Genomic DNA, 20,607 nt, shown 5'->3' on the forward strand with positions numbered 1-20,607 from the left:
GTAAAAAATAAAAGTGCACATATTTATAAAATGCTTGTTACATTTATACGTAAGAAAACAATCATGTATTGCTATTGTCCGATATTTATACATTCTATAAACTGCATATCGCAACATAAATTCTGTTCTTTCTAAAATATTACTTCAACATATAAATTCCTTAATTAATCTAAAAATAACAGAAACTCATAATTTCCTAATAAAATATTTTATTCGTCAATATTTAAAGACCTTTTTTTGAGTGATAGATTTTGCTCTGTTTGGGAGTGTCTCTTTCATAACATCATCTCATCTTTGATTTCATCAGAAGAATCAATATTGTGATTAGAACACTGATCTGAGAATTTTGCATGCGAGTTTTTTGTAACTTTTTCTCGTACTACGATTCTCGATATTGGTTTAATGTTTACTGAAATGAGAAGAGAATAAATTAATAAAAGAAGCATATTTTTTTAATAATATTAATTTAAGTATTTATCAATTTACTCATTACATACCTATTTTGTAAGGTTTTTTTCGTTTTCTAGTACCAAGAAAGCAAGACACATTATCTATATTTTTATATTCAACTCTGTACTTTTGTTTTCCAAGTTTCAATGTGTTTTCTGTGAAAGCTATTTTACTTTGCAGTAACTGATTTTCAAGTAGCTAGATACAACAAAATATAATTTTTTCAATAATATACTACATATTGGATTGGACAATTATATCATGACATATATCATACCTTAGATGGAATGTCTATAATATAGATTTCTTCATCTTCTTCTACATCTTTGAGTGTAAATGAAGGCTTTGTTGTTTCAACCAACAAATTTTCCTTCTCTATAAATTCCTGTAACTTTAAGAGGGCAAAGGATAAGAAAAGATTAACAAAATATAGAGGTAATATAAGAGAAAATAGAAAAAACAAAATTTTTATATATACATTGTATGGTCTACATGTTGATTCCTTTTTCTCACACTGCATCATATCTTCAATTTTTAAGTCCTTTTCACTTGATGCTTTCGTATGTTTTTCTTCGTCAAAATTACGACTTATTGCACAGTTTAAATCTGATTTATGTTGAACAGATTTATTACTAGCAAATGATAATTGTTTAGTATCTGGAGATGAATCTTCATCAATGTTTGAACATTGTCTCAAAATATTATCTTCATCATCCAAGCAATAGTTAGTCTGTTCTGAAAAGTCTTCATTTCTTTGTAATTTTGTATGAAGCTGGATTGAAATTTCATGGTTAAGATGTACGTTATCATTTTCATTATCTAATACATCAGAAAATTCTGAGGAACGTTTGAATAGCTTGTCTCTCATATTTTCAACATTGTAATTTCTATCATCATTCTCACTGGTACTAGAGTCACTGTCTACTAAATTTAATCTCCTTAATTGTTGATATCGTTTTTCACTTATTGGAGAAGTACTGTCTTTCATTATCAGCTTCATTTCCTTTACCTCAGGTTTTTCATCATAAGAATCATTTATGCTTAATTCTTCTGATTCAATATTTTCATTAAGCACAGATATATCGCACATTATTTTATACTTTTTATTAACAACTTCTGTATGAGTAACTTTGGGTTGCAATTTATCTGTTTGTATCTTTTGTTTGCATTTCACCTGATTTGTATCTATATTTTCATTTGCAAGTAATATTGTATCTTTAGAAGTATTAGATTTCAAGTTATCATCATTGTCTATTAAATTATTTTTAGAGTTTACTATGGAAGAAGTATTTGATGTATCTTTTTCTTCTTCTTTTTGAGTGCTATTTTTAAATTTCTTATAATGCTTTTTTCCATGTTCTAAAATTTCTTCCTCTGTATCTTCATCGATACCTGAGTCTTTTAGTTGGTACGTGTTACCAATAACTGGGGGCATGTTCATAAATGTTTCTGTAATATTTAGGTCTTTTTCTACCTGATTAGGACAATTTCGATCTGCAGACATATTTTCACAATTAGTATCCCAAACTTCATTAACATTATATAATGAAAATGACAACCTTTTCTGTGCTCTTATATTAGGACTTCCAAGCATTTTATAACAATAATTCTTATCTGATTGGAATTCTTCACTGATATTATTCACTGTAGGATCTGATTGTTCTAACTTATCATTATTATTTGTTACCTTTTGTACTGTAGTTGCATTGCATGTTATTTCAGTTGAATCTGAAGCTGTGTCACATATATCTTCAACAGTAGCAGTATTTGTTTCATCTTTCACTGACACTTGATTTTCTAAATTTAAAACATTCTCTTTAATACAATCTATAAAATATTTATGAGGTGTGTTTGTCTTACCTTGTATATTACTTTGAACATTATCAGTGATTACAGAAAAAGCTTCTTTAGTATCATCATTATCACATGTAAATTTATTTTCATCTATCCTTTTCTTCAAAGAAAGAGCTTTTTGAGATTTTCTCTTAACAACCTTTCGCCATCCTAAATTTATAGGAGACGTACTTTCAGATCTTATGATTGTTTTTTTAGATTTTACATTAGATATAATATCATCTTCATCAGTCTCAGATTCTACTTCATAAGAATATCTTCTATTCTTTTCTAACGTCTCTTTTATATAATTTGATAAAGATACATCAGATTTGTATAGAATACTATAATCATCTTCAGTGAAAGTGTCATTGCAATCTGTTTCACTGTCATCTGCCACATTTCGAAGAACTGAAGTCTTCATTTTAATATATTGGCTATATGTCTTTATGCTTTGATACTGTTTAATTGCAGCATTCATAGCTTTATTTTTGCGACGTAATCTTCTACATGGTACCAGTTTGTGTAACAAAGAGGAATCTATCATTCTGTTTGCAACTGTATTTGGTACTATATTCCATGTAATTTCATCAGATTCCATTATGTAGCTTTTCACTAACCTAATATCTGTAACAATAGAATATTTTTTATAGAATATTAATTACATTTAAAAATAATCGATATCTCAAATTAATAGATATAGAAAAATGGTTACTTGAATTACAGTTTACAACAATGTAGCCTAAAAAACGTATCACTTCACAAATAAAGCTGGCACGCAAGTACAACCCAATGAAATGAATTAGGGTTTAGAGGTTAGGAAACTTTATGCACATGTAACATACATACATATGTATGCATGCAATTTAAAACTCCATATCACGTTAACATTTTTTTTAATAAATTCATACAATTCCTTTACATATAATATTTGATTAAAAACACTTTTCTAGCCTTCCAAAAACTATACGTAAAATACATTTTCAATTGTTGTGATAAAAGTGATCAAAACCATATTTATACATCAGTCAATCACAAAATTAAATAAAAAGGTAGACAAATTTACAATATAATTATTAAAATTAATATGAGCTTTCATAAAACATCTAAAATTTAGCGAAATAAATTTTTTAACTGATATCAATCACAATTTATTTTATATACGTTTTTCAAAAATACAAGGTGACTCCGTAATTTATGCTGCAAATGGGACCAAAGAGATTCTATGGCTCAAAATAAAACGAATATAAAAAGTAAAATTGCGTTAGAAATTTTTTTTCGAATCAAGTTCAAAAATTTGCGAAGTACACCTACATTTTCTTAATTCATGGCTAGACAGAAGTAAATAATCGATAAGAGGTTATTCTACATGCGAAATTAAGTTGAGAATGTAGAATACAATTTTTCGAGCCTCTGAAGCCTCATTTTCGAAAAAATCGAATTTGAAAATTTGTTTAGTACGCGTGTACTCGGTTAATTTTTTACTATTACATACATTCACGTATACATGAATGAGTATGTAAATTGAATGGATCACACATGACGAAATAGAATTGAATTTAAAGAAAAAAATGAATAATAAAGAAAGTTCATTTCACTTTGCATAACAGTTTTTTATTTTTATTACCGGCATATAAAAGTGGAAAGAAAACGCTATAAAATTACTTGGGAGGCATACAGGGTTTTAACATCAATAGAATTTTTGTTGTACGAAAATAGGATTCCATACGAAGAAAGAAAGTGTTTCGTTATGAAATTTCTAGTAGAATGTGCATTTGTATACCGGAAGTGTATGGATCGATGAATATAGGTACAAACAATGATGTAAATGAAAGAAAAGTGGAGGGAGTGAAAGGATAGAAGTAAAAGAAAAAGAATAATGAGATTGCCAAAACATTTTATAGTTGTTCGTGTATTTAGATGTATGAGATAAATACTAGTACATATTTCAATGGTAATAACAAAGATAGGATGCTATATACACAAGTAAAAAAATTTTGAAAAATTCTGTTTTAAAGTTTAGTGATGCAGTAAGTAATAGAGTGTGAGAGAAAGAGGTGCAAAAGCGCAGAAAGAACGCCGTCACGAACCGCAAGCGTAAACGGTCGAAAACCGATTTAAAATAGAAATTGATTATAGATCCTCTATAGATGATTAGTTAGAGTCAATCGAGTGATAGAATAAAAAAATCATTCAACTTTCATATTTTCACTTATTCTTTGAAAGAATTGAAAGAAACTGATGGAATTTAGGGAAAGATGATTCGGGAGTTTTTTTGGATCGTGAAAGTGTTAGGTGAACGATAGTCTTTGATTGACAAATTAGAAAGATAAATTGAAACTTGTATGAATTGATGAAAAGAAAATCTAAGAATGCACCAAAACAGAAAAAAGAAAAAGCGAGTGAATTACGGTGTAAGGGCAGTCGAGGTATTGCGTGGAATGAAGGGATTTGGCTTTACGATCTCGGGACAACAACCTTGCATATTGAGCTGCATCGTTCCAGGAAGTCCAGCGGATATCGCTGGATTACGAGCCGGCGATTATTTAGTATCTGTTAATGGCCACAATGTTAGTAAACTGCCCCATGACGATGTTGTGCAATTAATTGGTCGTTCAAAGGGTATTTTAAAGTTGCAAATAGCTGAAAATTATTATTCTGATTCCTCTGATGAAGAAGGAGTAACAGCAGTACGCTGCAAGCCCAAATATATTCATAAACCTCGTGCAAGTAATATGGGAGCGCTACAATTACAATGTAGAGTTGCCAAAGTTGTACGAGATTTACAAAGTGGTGCTATGTTTGATGTAGCAGGAAAAACACCACCTGAATTGCAAAGCCATGGAACTTACTGTAATTTACATTATCACTGGGATATGTCTAGTCCTCTTCCACCACCACCACCGCCAGCATCTCATAAAAGAGATTCTGAGAAAATAGTGCATAGAACAGTTGTTGGTTACCTCGGAACTATAGACATTCCAAATCAATTGCATCCGTCTTGTATGATGCAGGTAATTTTGATAACTCTATCATTACTATCTCTTAATTCCGTGTAAACACTAGGTTATTCTTGAATTTGATCTAATATGATTTCACTAATTCATATTTATTTTTCTAGGTATTAAGAAAATGCATCAAACGGTTGAAAGCTGAGAAAAGAAATCCAACCACAGTATTGTTAACAATACATGTAGCAAATATAAAACTCACCAATTCAGAAAATCGTGTTATAGCAGAATATCCATCCTATAGGATAATATTTTGTAATTCCTTTTCTGAACAAGATAAACAATATTTTGGGATATTAACTAAATCTGTTAAAGATAAAGAAAATATTGTTTCCAATTCCTGCCATGTTTTTACAATATACTATAAATTAATTGATCATATAGTACATTCTAGCGTGTGCAATATATTTGGTTTTACATGCACCAAAACTTCTGAATTAAATGTATGTCAGGAATTTCCAGACAGTTGCAATGGTCTGATTGGTGCTATACAAACTTTGTACATATCAGATTCAACAGCTACTGACACAAATCCATATAATGAAATGAGGAGACATCAAGAAACTGCTTCTCCGCAACCAAGCAATATAAGTACATCAACAGCTCATTCGAGTAATAGTGATTCTGGAATTGGCTATAAGGATGATTGTACAAGTCGATCAGATAAAAATATTGTACAAAATATTCCCCGAAGAAGATGTCCAACTTTGGAATATAGGGTATGTTGATTAAAATGCTCATAGCACTTAACTCAGTTAATATTAAATGGATTGTAGGATTTACATTGTAATAATACTATTCTATAATATTTGTTACTTAGCCAGTAAATATATATTGAAATGTATGTAGTCCTTTTTTTGTTATTTAAAATATAAAGTTTTTCATGGATACACCTGTTACATTTTGTCATTCTATCTATCTGAGTTCTAAAGAAATTTTAATGATTGTAATATGGGTATTATTCAATCCATTGTGGTTATAAAAAAAATACTTAAAATATATGATAGAGTTTAAACTATTTTCATAACTATTCTAAATTGTACAGTTTCCATTTTACTTAATAAATAAAGATCTGCTTCTAATTAACATGATATGTGTTTAGGATGCGTGTGAATATTCGTCAAGATCATACGGTAACGAAGCTGTAGATTTGAGACTAACGGTACGAGCTGTATCGAAAACATGTTGGAACGAAACAAATAAATTGTGCAAAGATAGTCTGGAATTGCCTCGTGAAAGTGTGATGTTTAATGATTTTTGCAATGGCATAAGTACGTGTTCGGAAGTGATAGAAAATTCCGACATGAATTCCGACATACAAAAGGGAACGAAGAGGGGGGACTTGCCCACCTGTCCATTGCCATCTGCTTCAACAGTTAAGCAGGGGTTGCTTAGTTCGTCCGTTGGCTCTCTTGTGTCCGTTTGCACCACCGCAATGCTGCACGGTTTAAAAGATCCTGTTGAGACGCCCGGTGATGCCGCAATTAAGTCGCAATCGCAATTGTTGGGACTTACGAGACTAGCAGAATCAAAAGAAATCGACGTACCAGACAAGTTTAGCCCGAAAGTTTTTTCTGGTATTTCCAAATCTTTAGTGCATAGTTTTGAAGACCTTAATACAAGCATGGATTACGTTCGACCACTGTGCCAAACTTATTCAGATAAATCGGATAATTCACGTCCTTGGGGAAGCTTGCAAGAAATTAGAAACGTTGGGACCTGTACGCAGAATATCTGTCTGGTAAGATTTATATTTATTATTTCTAATACTTACTTTTGCTAACGCGGTCTATAATGTGGGAGATTCAGGATCAGATCGTGTTTGGGGCCTGTTTGGGGTTTTCAAAAAATCTAAGAAAGTTAATGGATACTTATTATAACATTTCTATTACAATATCCAATAAGTTTCAAAATGTTCAATATTCATCTCAAATACCGGGTCCGATATTGTTCTCATTGGGGGCATAAACGTCTCACGTTATACACGGAAGATTAATTGGTTCTTAAATGAGTTATAAATTTACAATTTGAGATTATTGCAATAAATGGAATACAAGTATAATGAAAAAGGAGGAAAAAAATTTAAATATTTGCATTAAATGAAAGAATAATGCCTAAAATTGCAAATAGGGAAAAAGAAATATGAGAACAGAGGGGAAGCACGAGTAAATGAGCGAGTTCTATGAATAAGTGAGCGAGATAATACACGAGTATGAGAGTATGTGTGAGCGAGTGAGCGAGCGAAAGAAGAAGAGAAAAAGAGGGAATGGTGGGAATTAGAGTATCATATTTCGGTTCGATAGTTTTACAATTTTTGGATGAAATAACGAAAATAATTTTACGAAAGAAATCGAATAAGTAGATAGAAATAGCAAAGAAGATATATTTAGTATGAATAAATGAAGGTACCGACGGATAAACCGACCGACCGACTGAGCTTGGAACTTGGAAAGGAGAGGGAAAGAGAAAGAGAAGGAAATGAAGTACGAGCGAATATACCCGTAGCGGTAGTGCACATGAGAGTGACATGTTACACACAAAATGAACGTGACGCTGTCGGGCAACAGTTACAATGTTGATTAGTATAGAATCATGGTTGAATTAATTATTTAGAAAAATTAATTGAATAATCGTTCGTGTAAATTATCGGTTCGATTGTAAGAAATCGATCGGTCGATCGTGTCGGTTCTGTCGGTGTACGTCGTGTTCGGCTGACCATTGGGTTGAACAGACACCGTGTGTGGAATCATAATTGTCAACGGGTGCATCGCTGCAGTTGGGCGGAGCCCTTATTATTACGAGCATACCGCAATCTTGTTTTGATAGTTAATACCAAAGAAAATTATTTCCTTGACTGTATTATGTTTATATAAGTATTTTTATTTTTCCCTCGATAAATGGGATCGTTACGTGTGTACACGAAGGAATACGATCTTCGATCACGACATGGATACCGTGGTGAAATCGGTATGTACGACACGGTCAATATTTTATGGAATTACTAGGAGATCATCTAATGGATTCTAGTTCGACGTTCTTTATTTTTTCAAAGTTAATCAGTTGTTTACATTAAAGAAGTGACAAAGTGAAATCGAAGAGCATTCTCGCTATTGTTATTTTATAAATCAGAACAGAAAATGAAATTTTAATGATTTGATCTATGATCAATAGTCGACAACGTCAAATCGATATGTTACGTCGATACGTTATACTGTTACACCGATACGTATTGTTATCGTTCTAATAATTGAAATTAATTATGATTTCGCGCCCTTTTCAATATTTTTACAATTATATTTTCCTTAATTCTATTTTAATCATTTGTGATTATGATGTACTTGTTCAAATCTTATCAACGATTGATATATATTAAATAAGTGACTCAGATATTTATGGTTGTATATTTTTGTTGTCGGGAATGTTACGAAACAGGGAGGAAATAGATGTATTAAGAATTATTTATTATTACGTACAATTATAAGTATTTTTCGTTTTTATGTTAGCTTTCCTTGTTTAGTATATTTTGTTACATAGAAGTATACAAACATAAGATATCATTATTCTCTCTCTTTTTTACTTTTGAATTCATAATTATAAATATTTAAAGTTCTTAAAACGACTTATATACAGTTGCTTAATTATAGCTGTAGTACAATGGATTAGATGGACTATTACACGAATTCGAGTTAATGTATAAAAGACCATGAAGTTCTATTGACAAGTAAATTAAATGTTACATAATAACAATTATTAAAGACCGTATAAAGTTAGTGATTATATCTATTGCATACCGTTCTTTTTGTTCCTTGATTTATTCTTAACTAATATTTGTAATATTTGTTATGTTTGCAGTACTTGTATATAATAATCGTAATATTCGTAACGTTCGTATAAGGCTGAAGGCGCACGCGCTTGGTCGTTTCCCCTATGACTCGTTTAATCCCATTTAACGACGTTATCAATAAAATATAATTTTTTTTAATGCTTCTTTCACACAGCACGGTAGTACACAATTATGCGATAAGAATACCGATTGTAAAAACATACATGCATGGGCCAATGGTTTCGAAAAATTACTAGAAGATCCAAAAGGTTTACAAACATTTGCGGTAAGAATGAAATTTTATTTTCACTAAATAAATACACATTGCATATTTTTCTAATACCTTTTTCTTTTCATAATTTAGGAATTTCTAAAAAAAGAATTTAGCCATGAAAATATCTACTTTTGGGCTGCTTGTGAGAGATACAAAGATACTAAAGATGTTACTACAAGACGTAAGTTGGCAAATCAAATTTACCAACGTCATTTGTCCACTACAGCAGCTGAACCTGTAAACGTTGATAGCCATGCAACTGGCCAAATAACGCAAGAACTTCTTAGTGAAGCACCTGCTGACCTTTTCTTACAGGTGTTCATGACATGTTTTTTTACTCTTCTGTTCAATTCTGCAATTGTGTTTATTACCATTGTTAACATTATATTAGTTGTTCTGTATTAATAGAAATCGTTAGTTTGTATTTTATTTTCAGGCTCAAAAACAGGTTTTTAATCTAATGAAGTTTGATAGTTATCCAAGATTTTTAAGATCTGATTTATATCGTCGTTGTGTAGAAACAGGAAATTCCATAACTGGAGTAGAAGATTGTGATTTAAATCTTACCAGTTCTCCTAGTGTAAAGCTAAAGAAGAGTCACTCAGATGCAGAAGATCGATGTAGAAAATCTATTCTTCCATGGAATAGAAAAAACAGGTACTGATAATAAATAGTATTTAATAAATATTAATTGAAAACAAGTGTTATCAGTGTATATTCGTCATAGTAATGTCTTTTTAGATCTAAATCAAAAGATCGTGGGGAATCTGAATATAATAAAGGCCCTAATAGAAATGAGACCATATATAAGAGCTTTACAACTATGAAAAGAGAAGCAGAAGGTAATAACAACGACGACAGTATTTCTATATCTAGCAGCAGGTCTTCATTAGCATCATGGGATTTGGCATTAAGACAATCATTCCACAAACATGTAAGTATTCTTTCTTTTTCTCTTACGTTGTGATTAAAAATAAACTTAGAAACTATTTTGTTTGGTAAAGCAATTATATCGAAGGCAAGTATAACCATTGTATGTGTTAGTTTTACTTGTAATGCAAGTGTGTAGTAGATATTTTGGTATTGCAACTATACGCAGATGTTTGTTGAAAGCTAATGTTAGTGTTATTAAGCACACATTTAATTTCGAATCTACAAAGTTGTTGTATGTATAACTTGTAGTCTTTATCGTCCTACGAAGGACAGTCGAATGAAACGAAAGAAGTTCGTGCCAAATGTACCGGGTTATGTCGGGTAATATTACCCGATGGATCGACTACGGTTGTGCCAACTAGCCAAATGGAGAGTATTAAAGATGTGGTTACACGCCTCCTTGATAAAAGAGCTCTTCGATATTCTAACTATGACGTTCTAATCCTTGCCACAGATGAGGTTTGTGATCTCTTGTATTTATTTAATGCATCTTTTAAGATTATCGCTCAAAACTAATAAATAATAAAACTATAAAATAATTTGTTAATGTTATACATGCTATGTATAGGACGTGCTTCTTTCTTGCACATAGTCTGATTGAATGAAATGATAAGGTTGAATGGTATAACGATTGTAGGAGATTTTTGTTTTATGAGAATTGTTATGCATGCATTTCTGGTGTAGCTTTTGTAGTTGGGCACATTTGCATTAAACTTGATGTAAAATATACGTACTTTATGTATGCCGTACACGAATAATTTATAATCTAGTATAAACAATCCAATCGAAACGATTATTTGTTGTACTTGTTATTACCTATACAGTATTAATATCTGAAAATGACAAAAAATTTCTTGTGTTTTCAGACTATAGATACAAAATATCCATCATCGGTACTGGCTGGTCAAGAAGTGGAAGTTGTACCAACGAAAATATTGAAAGTCGATCTACCTTCCCGTCGAGTGATAACTGTGATTGCACATAAAGGCAGAACTCTTAAAGATGTACTAAGGCCACTTCTAAATAAGTATGGTTTTAATTTAGAAACTATTACTGTATGGAGTGAGAACCACCGTGTTTGTACGGATGTACAGGCTATTGATGCTCCTGCAAGGCTAATTTTGACCAACATAAAGGATCAAGGTAATAAAAATGTTGGGATATAATAAGCTGTAAGAAATTGGTAAAACATTAACTGTTGAAATAATTTGAGGGGAAACATTTTTGTAGATCCACAGAAAGAATTGAACACAGTTAAGTACACTCATGATGGATCAAATTCTCAATCCACTCTAGACGAAATCACAAATAGAGTATTTGAAGAGCTTTTGGTGGGCAAAGGCGCGAGTAAATATCATTATAATGATGGTTCATGCAAGGTAAGAAATGTTTTATTTATCTAAATAATTATCTGAAAAAATTAATTGCCTTTGTATTTATGGGTTATTTTATTTTCTGGGATATAGTCCGACGATCAACGTTCTGAGGGTTCCTCTATCTTGCCGAGTAAATTTTTTCTTCGAGATTCTACAATGCATGGAAAAAAGAAGGTATGGTACATGCCTGTTATTTTATATGTCTACTTACATTCAGTGTACATGTTGCTTTTGAAGAGCGATTTTTATATATCCATATATTTTAATGTTAAAGGGAGGGAAGCCTAAATGTAATATGAACGAAAAAAGCAATGCGAACGACTATGTCTCCGAAGAAACTGCCAAATCTCATCCTCCTTTAATAGCAAAATGGCGGAACGGGGTAAAACTGCAATTACCGGGAAAATTCGACGGTGAAGGTAAATTATATATCATAGTGCGTGAATAGTATTAGAAATATAGTATTGGAATAATAGAATTAGAAATATTTGCAATTCTTTATCCAAGTATAGGATAATATTTATATTTATATTTATAGATTTATACGAAGGTTTAAAACGGGCACAAAGATCTAGATTAGAAGATCAGAGAGGCACAGAGATCAATTTTGAATTGCCAGACTTTTTAAAGGTAAACAAAAAACGAAACTTATATGCTCTGGGGTATAATAATGCGTATTTTTTTAATGGTACCAAACATTTTCATAAAGCATATTGTCAGTTATCGTAGTAACGTTTTTAAATACATTCCATTTTTGAAATTTTTATTATGCGTTGCGTTTCGACCCTTAAAGCTATGAAATTACTGATCAGAACAAGGAAAATGGTAAGCCGACGGATCGCAACAAAGTTCGAAGACCTAGGATAATATCTACCAATTGCGAAGCAAATGCCAAGTTTTACAGTTCGATTCACGAACGGCAAAACTGTGGCGGACATGATCAAAATACGACAACAACAGCAACACCTATAACAACAACATCAACCGCAACGACGACGTTGGCTTCAGCAAAGAATGGAGATCTTGATAAACGATTCCATGTATTGGCTACTGGAAAGGAATTGCAGAGTAAGTCATCAGATAGTTCGTTCATATTAGATACAACTTTGACGGACGGAGATCGGACCGTTGTAGAGAATGGATCTTGCTCCCGAAGTACTGCTTTGGATTCTTTCGATACTCAAGTCAACTCGTTAAGTGTAATGAAATCATCGAAACCTCCACCCCTTCCGCCGAAGCCAAAAAATCTTGTAACATGCGCAACAAAAAGTGGGTATATCATGTCTTCGAAACCTTTACCAAAGTCAAATTGTGCCGTTTCTTTAAGTCCAACCGAATTTACTCGAAAAAATATTTTATAACGTATTGCATTAGGGAAACGATATTCACATATTTTTGTATCTAGAATACATAAAATATACAACAAAACGAGCGAAAGTGCTTTCTAATCAATTTTATATGTATCATATGCATTGCTACATATTTGAAGCAAAATGGTAATAAGGCGAAAAAGTTTGTATTTGTAGTATTATTCAGAACTTATTACCATTACGATTACGATCTTGTATCGTACCACTTCGCCTCGATCGGTGGTAAGGTGCCCGATCCTCAAAGATGCCTTTATTCTAACGATAACGATTTACAACGTATTTTTAATCATAAAAAAAATTGTAGTCTAAACTTATTTATGATGTTTTTACAGTACAGCTGTTACTCTCCTGGTTATACAGGACATATATTTTATTATTGTAATTTATAGCGAATGAATATTGTTATACGTAAACGATGGAAAAAATGTTTGAGATTTTATGCACATTAAATAAATTATATAAACTTTGTTTTATAGAAGCGTTTCTTTTGTTTTTGTGTTAATTCGATATTTATTCCGATACAAATAGCGGAGGAAAATTTTTATAGTCGTGTAAATTTATGTTCGGCGCATATAGGAATATATGTTCAACGGTTTTCTGTCTCCTTTGTATTTTTGATTTCTTGATTTATTTCCTTGCGCTTTTGTAGGTGGCGTTATATGCAATGATAATATATTTACGCGGGCTTGTCATCATTGTCAGTTTGTTTAGCTCGATATACGAGTCAACGAAGTTCGATTTGATAATCGTGTTTCGACCAGCAAAATTATATATGTATCTGACGTTAGTTTTTGATATGTTGTTCTACCATGTTAAAAGAGAATCGTTACAGTTAATTAGTACAAAGTGTAAAAAACTTGATTTTTCAATATTTCAAGTTGGAAACTTTTGTACAAAAGTCTTGTAAATAAAGTCTGATCAAAGAAAGGTAAGTAACTGAAAGATTAATTTAAAGATATATTTACAGATTATTTTATTTCCCATAAATATTACTTAGTTACTATTAAATCAGAATGTTTCGTCCTATAAAAGATAATAAGAAATCATCTTAAATTATTTGATGTTATTATCACCTAACCCTACACAGTGTAAATACGCTATCCGATTCTTATCCTTTGTTCCATTCGTTCTGTTACTGTTCAAAGACGATTCTCTCTCATTCAATGATTATAAATGAGATATAATGTTGTTTGTATACAAGAATAATTAAACTATTAAATTAAAAATACAATAGAACACATTTTGTATCGATAGTGTGAAATCTGTTTTGTTATTACGAAATTTTTCAAAATTTCTTACTTTTAGCTTTTACTTTTTGAAGATTTTATCTTTTATCATTCGTTACGTGTATCAAATAACTACAATATAATACAAAAGAGTTATATATAATTAGTGAAATTTAATATTATATTCCCTATTATATTATGCGTATTAAAAGTATCGACGGAGTAAGCAAGGGGAACACGTGTGTTGCTCTATTCAAATCTTTTATTGTCAAAGTGTTTTTCGATGCGTTCAAGATTGAATCATTAGACTCATACATGTGTGTATATTAAAGAGGTAAAAAGTAAGATACTGAAACCTTTTATTGTTAATATCGGTCAGATTTGATATTTACGACTGATAAGAGATAAACGTATAATTAATTGCTTCTAATTCTAATTGCAAGTTAAATATAAGAAAGATTTACAAGATACTGCACATTAACTCGTGAAACAGTTTTTACTCGAAAGTTTGATTGGATAGCTATTTAGACTGAGGGAACAAAGTAAATAATTAAAAAATATTTTAGTTTAATAATATTATATTATATATAATTTAATAATGTTGTAATTTAGAAAATAATATTGAGTTCGTTCTTCGCCCTTCATTATTTATCACTTTATCATTAAATTCGTGTTTCTTCAAATTCTCACGTAGATGCTATATACATCTCTTCTATATTTCCGTTTGCAGATTATTATTTTTGATTCGTAGTCCTTGCAAGGGCACGTAAAACCTATTGGTTTAGACGCATTGAGAGTGTTGAAAAAATTGGACGTACAAGAGATACAATGTCTGGTTGTAAACGTGTGTCTGTATTATCGTGCATTACTGAAATAGACGAATGTTCACCGGACAAACGTCAAGAGCAAACAGCAACACTCGTGTCACCGATTTCCGGAATTATTTGTAGCTTGATGAACTCCGCGCTCTCACCGCGCAATTATTCGAATCGCAAGAACAATGTAATCGATGAGAATGTAGTAGGTAAGCAGAATGAAAACTTGCAAAACTACAATAGTACAGTGTCTCAAAAAATACATCGGCATATTTTAGTCATCAGATTTGTATAAAGAATAATTTTTCGTATACACGCGTTTCTAACGTATAATTGATAAGGTGGGAGCTATAAAACCGTAGTAATTTTCATTTTCACGATAATTTGGAAAATACCCTCTCCTAGCACTACGTAGTTAATTAATGTATAACTTAACCACTATACAGCGATGTATTACCCGAATTACCTGCAATACTACTTTTTATAAGTTTCTAAATATTTCTATTTACAAAAATGACCACCATAGTAATTATGAGTTGAGTCTCATTTCTGCTTCATAAATTACTCATATTTGGTTAATTATCGACAATAAAAAAAATGTTGAAGTTGTGTAGAGAAAACTGCAGGTGGAGGGGAGTGTGATTAAGGTGGAATGGAGTGGGGATGAAGAGCAACGTGGTGGGGATATGAAGTGAGCTATTCACGTTGGAACGAGAATAACGGAATAAATACGTTATTTCGCGCAAAGAGCAAATTAATACAGAGCAATTTGCAATGATTGCTTGAATACATAATTAATGTTCTAATATACATTTATTTTTCCGTTTATTTTGAAAAAATCTACGTGGTAGAACTAATGGTGAAAACCAATACGAAATGACTGACTTCTTTGATCAGAAGGAAAGCTGTTTGGGTTGACAAAAAAAGTCTGATTAGTAATTCGGTTTATAACCGTTAAAGGTTGCCGATCAAAACTTGGAGGTTCAGATTGCAAGACCTGCCTTACCGGCTCCACGAGAAATGCTAATACGCAGAAACCCTCGAGAATACAAAAACCTGAGATACCCCTCACACCTTATAGGTCCTTATAGATTCTCGAAACCCTTTACCATCTCTTCGTCATTTTCTCTCTTATTTCCCCTCTTTCTTTAATTTCTTTCACTCTATACGTCCACGTCGCCTTCCCCTTCCTATAATCTTTTTTTGCTTCTCCGCTCCACTTTTTTTCTTCTTGATCGACTTTATATCTATTCGAATATTTTAATTTGACATTTGCTTTTATTGTTCGTTCCGTAGTTATGGTAAAGACGCGTTAGCGTTTGAGACAGTTTGAAACGTTGGAGACAGACGTTTATCGCAACTCGCGATGCGGAAGAGCAAGAGCGCGGTGAAACGTATTTCGTTAGCAGCTGTGTTATTCCCTGAACGGTGACCTTTGTTTAATCGCCATTTGTGCTTTATCATATATTACGCGCTGATGCACGCGCGTGTATAATCACACACATTATCAGAAATATCTATTTAACGTATAGTCTTTTTCCCCTCTGTTTACTTGCTGTGTTTTTAAGGTTCCCTTTTTTTATTAGTATTGTACAGTAAACAAAAGGGCAACAATCAGAATACTTCTGCACTAATTAATACTATCAATGAATTGTTAAGTGACAAATTTTGGGTTATAGAAGTAAGCTATAATTTTATAACTGTATGACAAATAAGATAATTGGATTATTTGTAATTTGTACAATTTTATCGTAAATTTTCATGTGTTTTATTATCAAACATGTTCCAATTATGTGAGAGAATCTGTTGATATTGTCAATTTGTAATTTGTGATTTGTTACAAAATATTTGTTCAGATTTCACTAATAATATTGGATCACTTGTTCAAGTACACGTAAGAGAATGCGAGCACAGATAATAAAGCACGTTGTTAATTTTCTCAAATCTTCAAGCAACCATAGGTAGGGGTTTCCCTTTTTACCTGTGCTACCCTCTTTTCAAGTATGTTATTCATCGAAGGTCGTTGAGAAGAGGAGTAAGAATGTACAATTAATAAGCAAAATTGTCTCATGTTAGCGGAAATTGTTTTGCGATAATTTTTAATTCTGCAATAATTTTGCGTCACTTTGTAGACGTACGAAACGTTCCAGTTCGATACCTTGACGATTCGATGACGGTCATGGTGCAATGGGTTGCACCTGTGTGGTAAACGAGCGATATATAACTCTTTCATTCCACGGTTCATCACTTATTTGTTAGTAGCTTCTATTTATTCGCTTGCTATGTATTTGGTTATCCAATTTGTTCGTCTTTTTATTCATTGTAAAATAACTTTATTATTTAAATAGGATAGAAATAGAAGCAAAATATCATTGTTGCTTAAAGAAAGAGTATTAATATTGAAGGAGCCTACACGTTAGAAGAATATTAGTAAAATGAAATATTTCATGTTCATCAAGCAGCTATTTATAAATATTACAATCGGATTCGATGATATCCAGTTGGCGAGGGTAGCCCGCGCCCTATATATATCTCCTGTCGTTTTTTTGCTAACCGATCGATACTTCTACTGGTCAACCGTCGAATTTTTTCTCATCAACGAAATTGTACAAGTTGTATGAACGCTACTACAGCACAGGGAACTTGTGCGCTTAAGTGTATGATATATAACGTATTACGGTTGCAATGAGCATAGATAAGCCGAGATATGCGATTATATAAATACAATAAAAATATACTAGCTTTCTCTGTAGTTTGGATAATTGTTATTTTTCTTAATAGGACAAAAAAATTAGATTGTACCAAAGGAAAGAAAATGGATGAAAAGCGAAAGGATGAGGAAAATGGAAAGAGAAGGGAGGGAATGAGACAGAGAATATATGATCCACGGTAGGAACAACGGGAGCAATTAGGTGTAGTCGGGTACTAGAGCGTTGAACGCAGGAAAACGATGGGGCGCTAACGTGTGCCTCTGGTGTCTCCTGGTATTCCAAGGGGTCGGTACTTACCCCACTAGGGGAAGGTAAGGGCTCAGGGGGCAGACATATGAGCACACATGGGACGACAGTCACCACCTGGCAGTGTGTAGTCGAATGCTTACCATCGTTGAGCGAATATACGAACGTACGCGAGTGTACGAATGGTGGGTACCCGAGTGAAACGCGTTGCAACCCCAACCCTCCACTTGGCTCGTGCCACCGTACATTGTCGTAGGCTTTTCTTCTCTCGGTTATCGACTCGAAGACAGTCTGTTGGATGAAAACGGTTAGACTCTGCGACCATACACCGTTTCATTATATTTGCACGATTATTCTGCTACGTCTGCTTCGTACACCAACGAGTATGTTTTAACTTAACGATTTGTTCATATATTTGGAGGCTACATAAAGGAATTTTAAAGTCCAATATACACTTGTAACTAGCTGCACATTATTCGTGGCTATCGTAATTGTATAATTGTTCTGTGGTTTTATATAAAATTTCTAGGACTTTTTGCCTGTTTTTTTCAACGTAATATGTCTTTGCGCATAGCGAGTGATTTTTCAATGTAAGTAACGAGAAGTCACTCTTTTGGTTACCAAGTGGTCAGTCAGAAAATTGAGAAATATTGACTCGTCATGTTTTCCTCCTATAATCTTCATTCCAAATAGAAATGCTAAGAGATATGAATAAACTGTACGTAGTACGGACTACTTGCGATAAGTTTCTATTATAATTTGGGTCAGATGATTACCATTATGTTTGCACAATCATTCTATTCCATCTACTTTAACACCAACCGATTCCTTCTTACTCGACAATTATTTTTAACATATTATTTTATATTTCAAATACAAATAACAGTGGATAAACAGATAAACATTAGCTATATTAAACAATACGTGATAAACGTTTATCGCAACGTTAGTTCAGACGTTTGTCTAAATTCGATTTTTATTTGATTGAATTTTATTGGTATGATATCGATCGGTAGCATGTACAGACATGTATACTCTCATAGATGTGTGCACGTACGATTCTAATGATTACGGAACATACGTTCGACATCTGCATCCTAATCTCGCTGGTCTGGTCCGCGTGACTGTGACTAGTTCCTCCGCTAGTAGTTTGTATTTATTCTTTATTTATAGAACACAGATATTCACGTCGAAAATAGATTTTAGTAGGAGGGCGGTTATTCGAAAAGTCGACATGAACATGTACAAATGCAGTTCCACCCTAAAGTCTCTCCCTCGTCCTTTTCTCCTTGCTGGTGTGGTGTATATTTAACCACCATCGTTTTTTACGCGGTCCAACGGTCTATGTCAGATCTTTCCATGTTTCAGCTTATGTCTCATCTTCGAAACCTTCAGCATCCTTTCCCTTTTAACACCAGCGACGACTAAAGCATAAAATCTGTACTAAAGAAATTAAACCGCGAATCCATTGAAGCTTAATAATTTACAAAAAAAATTAGCGAAGGATCATATCCTTCAAAGAAATTTACACGTGACTTCAGAAAGAAAACTGTTCTGTACAGTCTTGTCCAGTAGTAAAGGAACGGTTGTTCTCTGTTGCTTTTTGTTTAAGTCTTTCGCTTGCCTCGGAATCTGTTTGACAATTCTGATGTAAGCTGGTGCAGTGACAAGACTGGTCAGTCGCGAAAAAAGAGTTATTCGTTTTCGTAACCGTATCCGCATAGCCTCAACCGTAACCGTAACCACCGTAACCGTAACCATCTTAACCGTGCCATCGCAGGAAAAGGAAAGACAAGATGAAAAGAATCGTTAATGAAGAAAAAACATACTACCTGAGTTAACTCTAAGAGGTGGAATAAAGATAGTATGTCAGAGCAGAATATTCCTCTGTTCTTTTTCTTTTTCTTTCTTTAAGTAAATAGTGTATTTTTAAAAGAATCATTTAGAATATTTTATATAAGAGGACTTACTTTATTTATAAAAGATATAGTATAGTATAGATTATTTCTAAGTAGAAGATATACTTTGTTTATAAATAATAGTCAAAAGGATAAATGTACTAGTAAGAAGTTGGTAACCAGTAAAACGAACGAACTCGTCACAGACACTGCACCAACTTCCTGCGGAAATGCTGTACAGTGAACGCAATAAGGAGGAAAGGCGTTCCGGTCTTCTAGCGACCCTATTTTCGTATTGCGGTCACCTTTTCTTTTACCTTTTACACAAAATACACTCGTTACTGCTCAATTTCATGTTCTTATATTTTTCTCATATCTAACTATCCGGTCAGCATAGCGTTTGATATAAGAACTCCTTCTATCTAGGGTATTTACAAATGAAGCAATGCTTGCAGATCGTTCGACTGATTGAAAATGAAGAAATGTATGCATGTAGAATATCTATCTTTATATATGTATCTATTGTCTGATTTAATTGTCTATACATGTATTTTATTCTTATACACCAACTAATCTTATCTTTTGTTTAATTCCAGATTCGAATCACCATGAACAATCCAGTAATAGCAACAACAAACGGT

At 32.5% G+C, this 20,607-nt stretch overlaps 3 protein-coding genes across 13 annotated transcripts in view; 2 read left to right on the top strand and 1 right to left on the bottom strand.

Moving 5' to 3' along the window:
* Positions 1–192: 192 nt before the first annotated feature.
* On the bottom strand, positions 193–3,328 carry LOC122575449 (uncharacterized protein MAL8P1.12-like). 3 transcript variants are annotated; one of them, XM_043744392.1, is made up of 6 exons: positions 2,999–3,327; positions 2,311–2,910; positions 929–2,247; positions 728–841; positions 498–648; positions 193–409 (listed from the first exon to the last, which is right to left on the bottom strand). In XM_043744392.1, the coding sequence occupies exons 2-6, from the start codon at positions 2,882–2,884 to the stop codon at positions 276–278; spliced, it is 2,292 nt and encodes a 763-aa protein (XP_043600327.1). In that variant the 5' UTR covers positions 2,885–2,910; positions 2,999–3,327; the 3' UTR covers positions 193–275. The 3 variants fall into 3 exon arrangements, with proteins under 3 accessions (XP_043600327.1, XP_043600326.1, XP_043600325.1); XM_043744391.1 differs by having other exon boundaries at positions 929–2,910; positions 3,008–3,328; XM_043744390.1 differs by having other exon boundaries at positions 929–2,910; positions 2,999–3,328.
* A 94-nt stretch (positions 3,329–3,422) lies between these two features.
* Positions 3,423–13,548, top strand: LOC122575444 (regulator of G-protein signaling loco). 5 transcript variants are annotated; one of them, XM_043744373.1, is made up of 15 exons: positions 3,434–5,297; positions 5,405–6,013; positions 6,397–7,035; positions 9,293–9,403; positions 9,482–9,706; positions 9,810–10,048; positions 10,133–10,325; positions 10,574–10,783; positions 11,191–11,467; positions 11,555–11,703; positions 11,791–11,874; positions 11,975–12,119; positions 12,239–12,330; positions 12,513–12,768; positions 12,835–13,548. In XM_043744373.1, the coding sequence occupies exons 1-15, from the start codon at positions 4,656–4,658 to the stop codon at positions 13,059–13,061; spliced, it is 4,098 nt and encodes a 1,365-aa protein (XP_043600308.1). In that variant the 5' UTR covers positions 3,434–4,655; the 3' UTR covers positions 13,062–13,548. The 5 variants fall into 5 exon arrangements, with proteins under 5 accessions (XP_043600310.1, XP_043600309.1, XP_043600308.1 ...); XM_043744375.1 differs by lacking the exon at positions 12,835–13,548 and having other exon boundaries at positions 3,423–5,297; positions 12,494–12,631; XM_043744371.1 differs by having other exon boundaries at positions 3,439–5,297; positions 12,513–13,548.
* Positions 13,549–13,694: 146 nt separating this feature from the next.
* Positions 13,695–20,607, top strand: part of LOC122575454 — a 29,983-nt gene continuing 23,070 nt past the window's right edge. For 2 of the 5 annotated variants that reach the window (XR_006319438.1, XM_043744403.1), the window contains exons 1-3: positions 13,695–13,998; positions 15,027–15,320; positions 20,563–20,605. Coding sequence is in view for 3 of the 5 variants with exons in the window: in XM_043744403.1 (XP_043600338.1) it covers positions 15,125–15,320; positions 20,563–20,605 (239 nt within the window). In the remaining 2 variants the exon portion in view is untranslated. Of the gene's footprint in view, positions 13,999–15,026; positions 15,321–20,562; positions 20,606–20,607 lie in introns of those variants that run through there. The other 3 variants (XM_043744405.1, XM_043744409.1, XM_043744404.1) reach the window with 2 other exon arrangements.

This window comes from Bombus pyrosoma, linkage group LG15 (genome assembly GCF_014825855.1).
Source record: "Bombus pyrosoma isolate SC7728 linkage group LG15, ASM1482585v1, whole genome shotgun sequence".
Lineage (NCBI taxonomy): Eukaryota > Metazoa > Arthropoda > Insecta > Hymenoptera > Apidae > Bombus > Bombus pyrosoma.

Coding starts and splice junctions, on each gene's coding strand:
- LOC122575449 (XM_043744391.1), bottom strand. CDS start 2,884: ATGGAATCTGATGAAATTACATGGAATATAGTACCAAATACAGTTGCA. Junction 649..727: donor TTATAGACATTCCATCTAAG/GTATGATATATG, acceptor TGTTGTATCTAG/CTACTTGAAAATCAGTTACT. Junction 410..497: donor AAAAAAACCTTACAAAATAG/GTATGTAATGAG, acceptor TTCTCATTTCAG/TAAACATTAAACCAATATCG.
- LOC122575444 (XM_043744371.1), top strand. CDS start 4,656: ATGCACCAAAACAGAAAAAAGAAAAAGCGAGTGAATTACGGTGTAAGG. Junction 6,014..6,396: donor GTCCAACTTTGGAATATAGG/GTATGTTGATTA, acceptor ATATGTGTTTAG/GATGCGTGTGAATATTCGTC. Junction 9,404..9,481: donor AAGGTTTACAAACATTTGCG/GTAAGAATGAAA, acceptor TTCATAATTTAG/GAATTTCTAAAAAAAGAATT.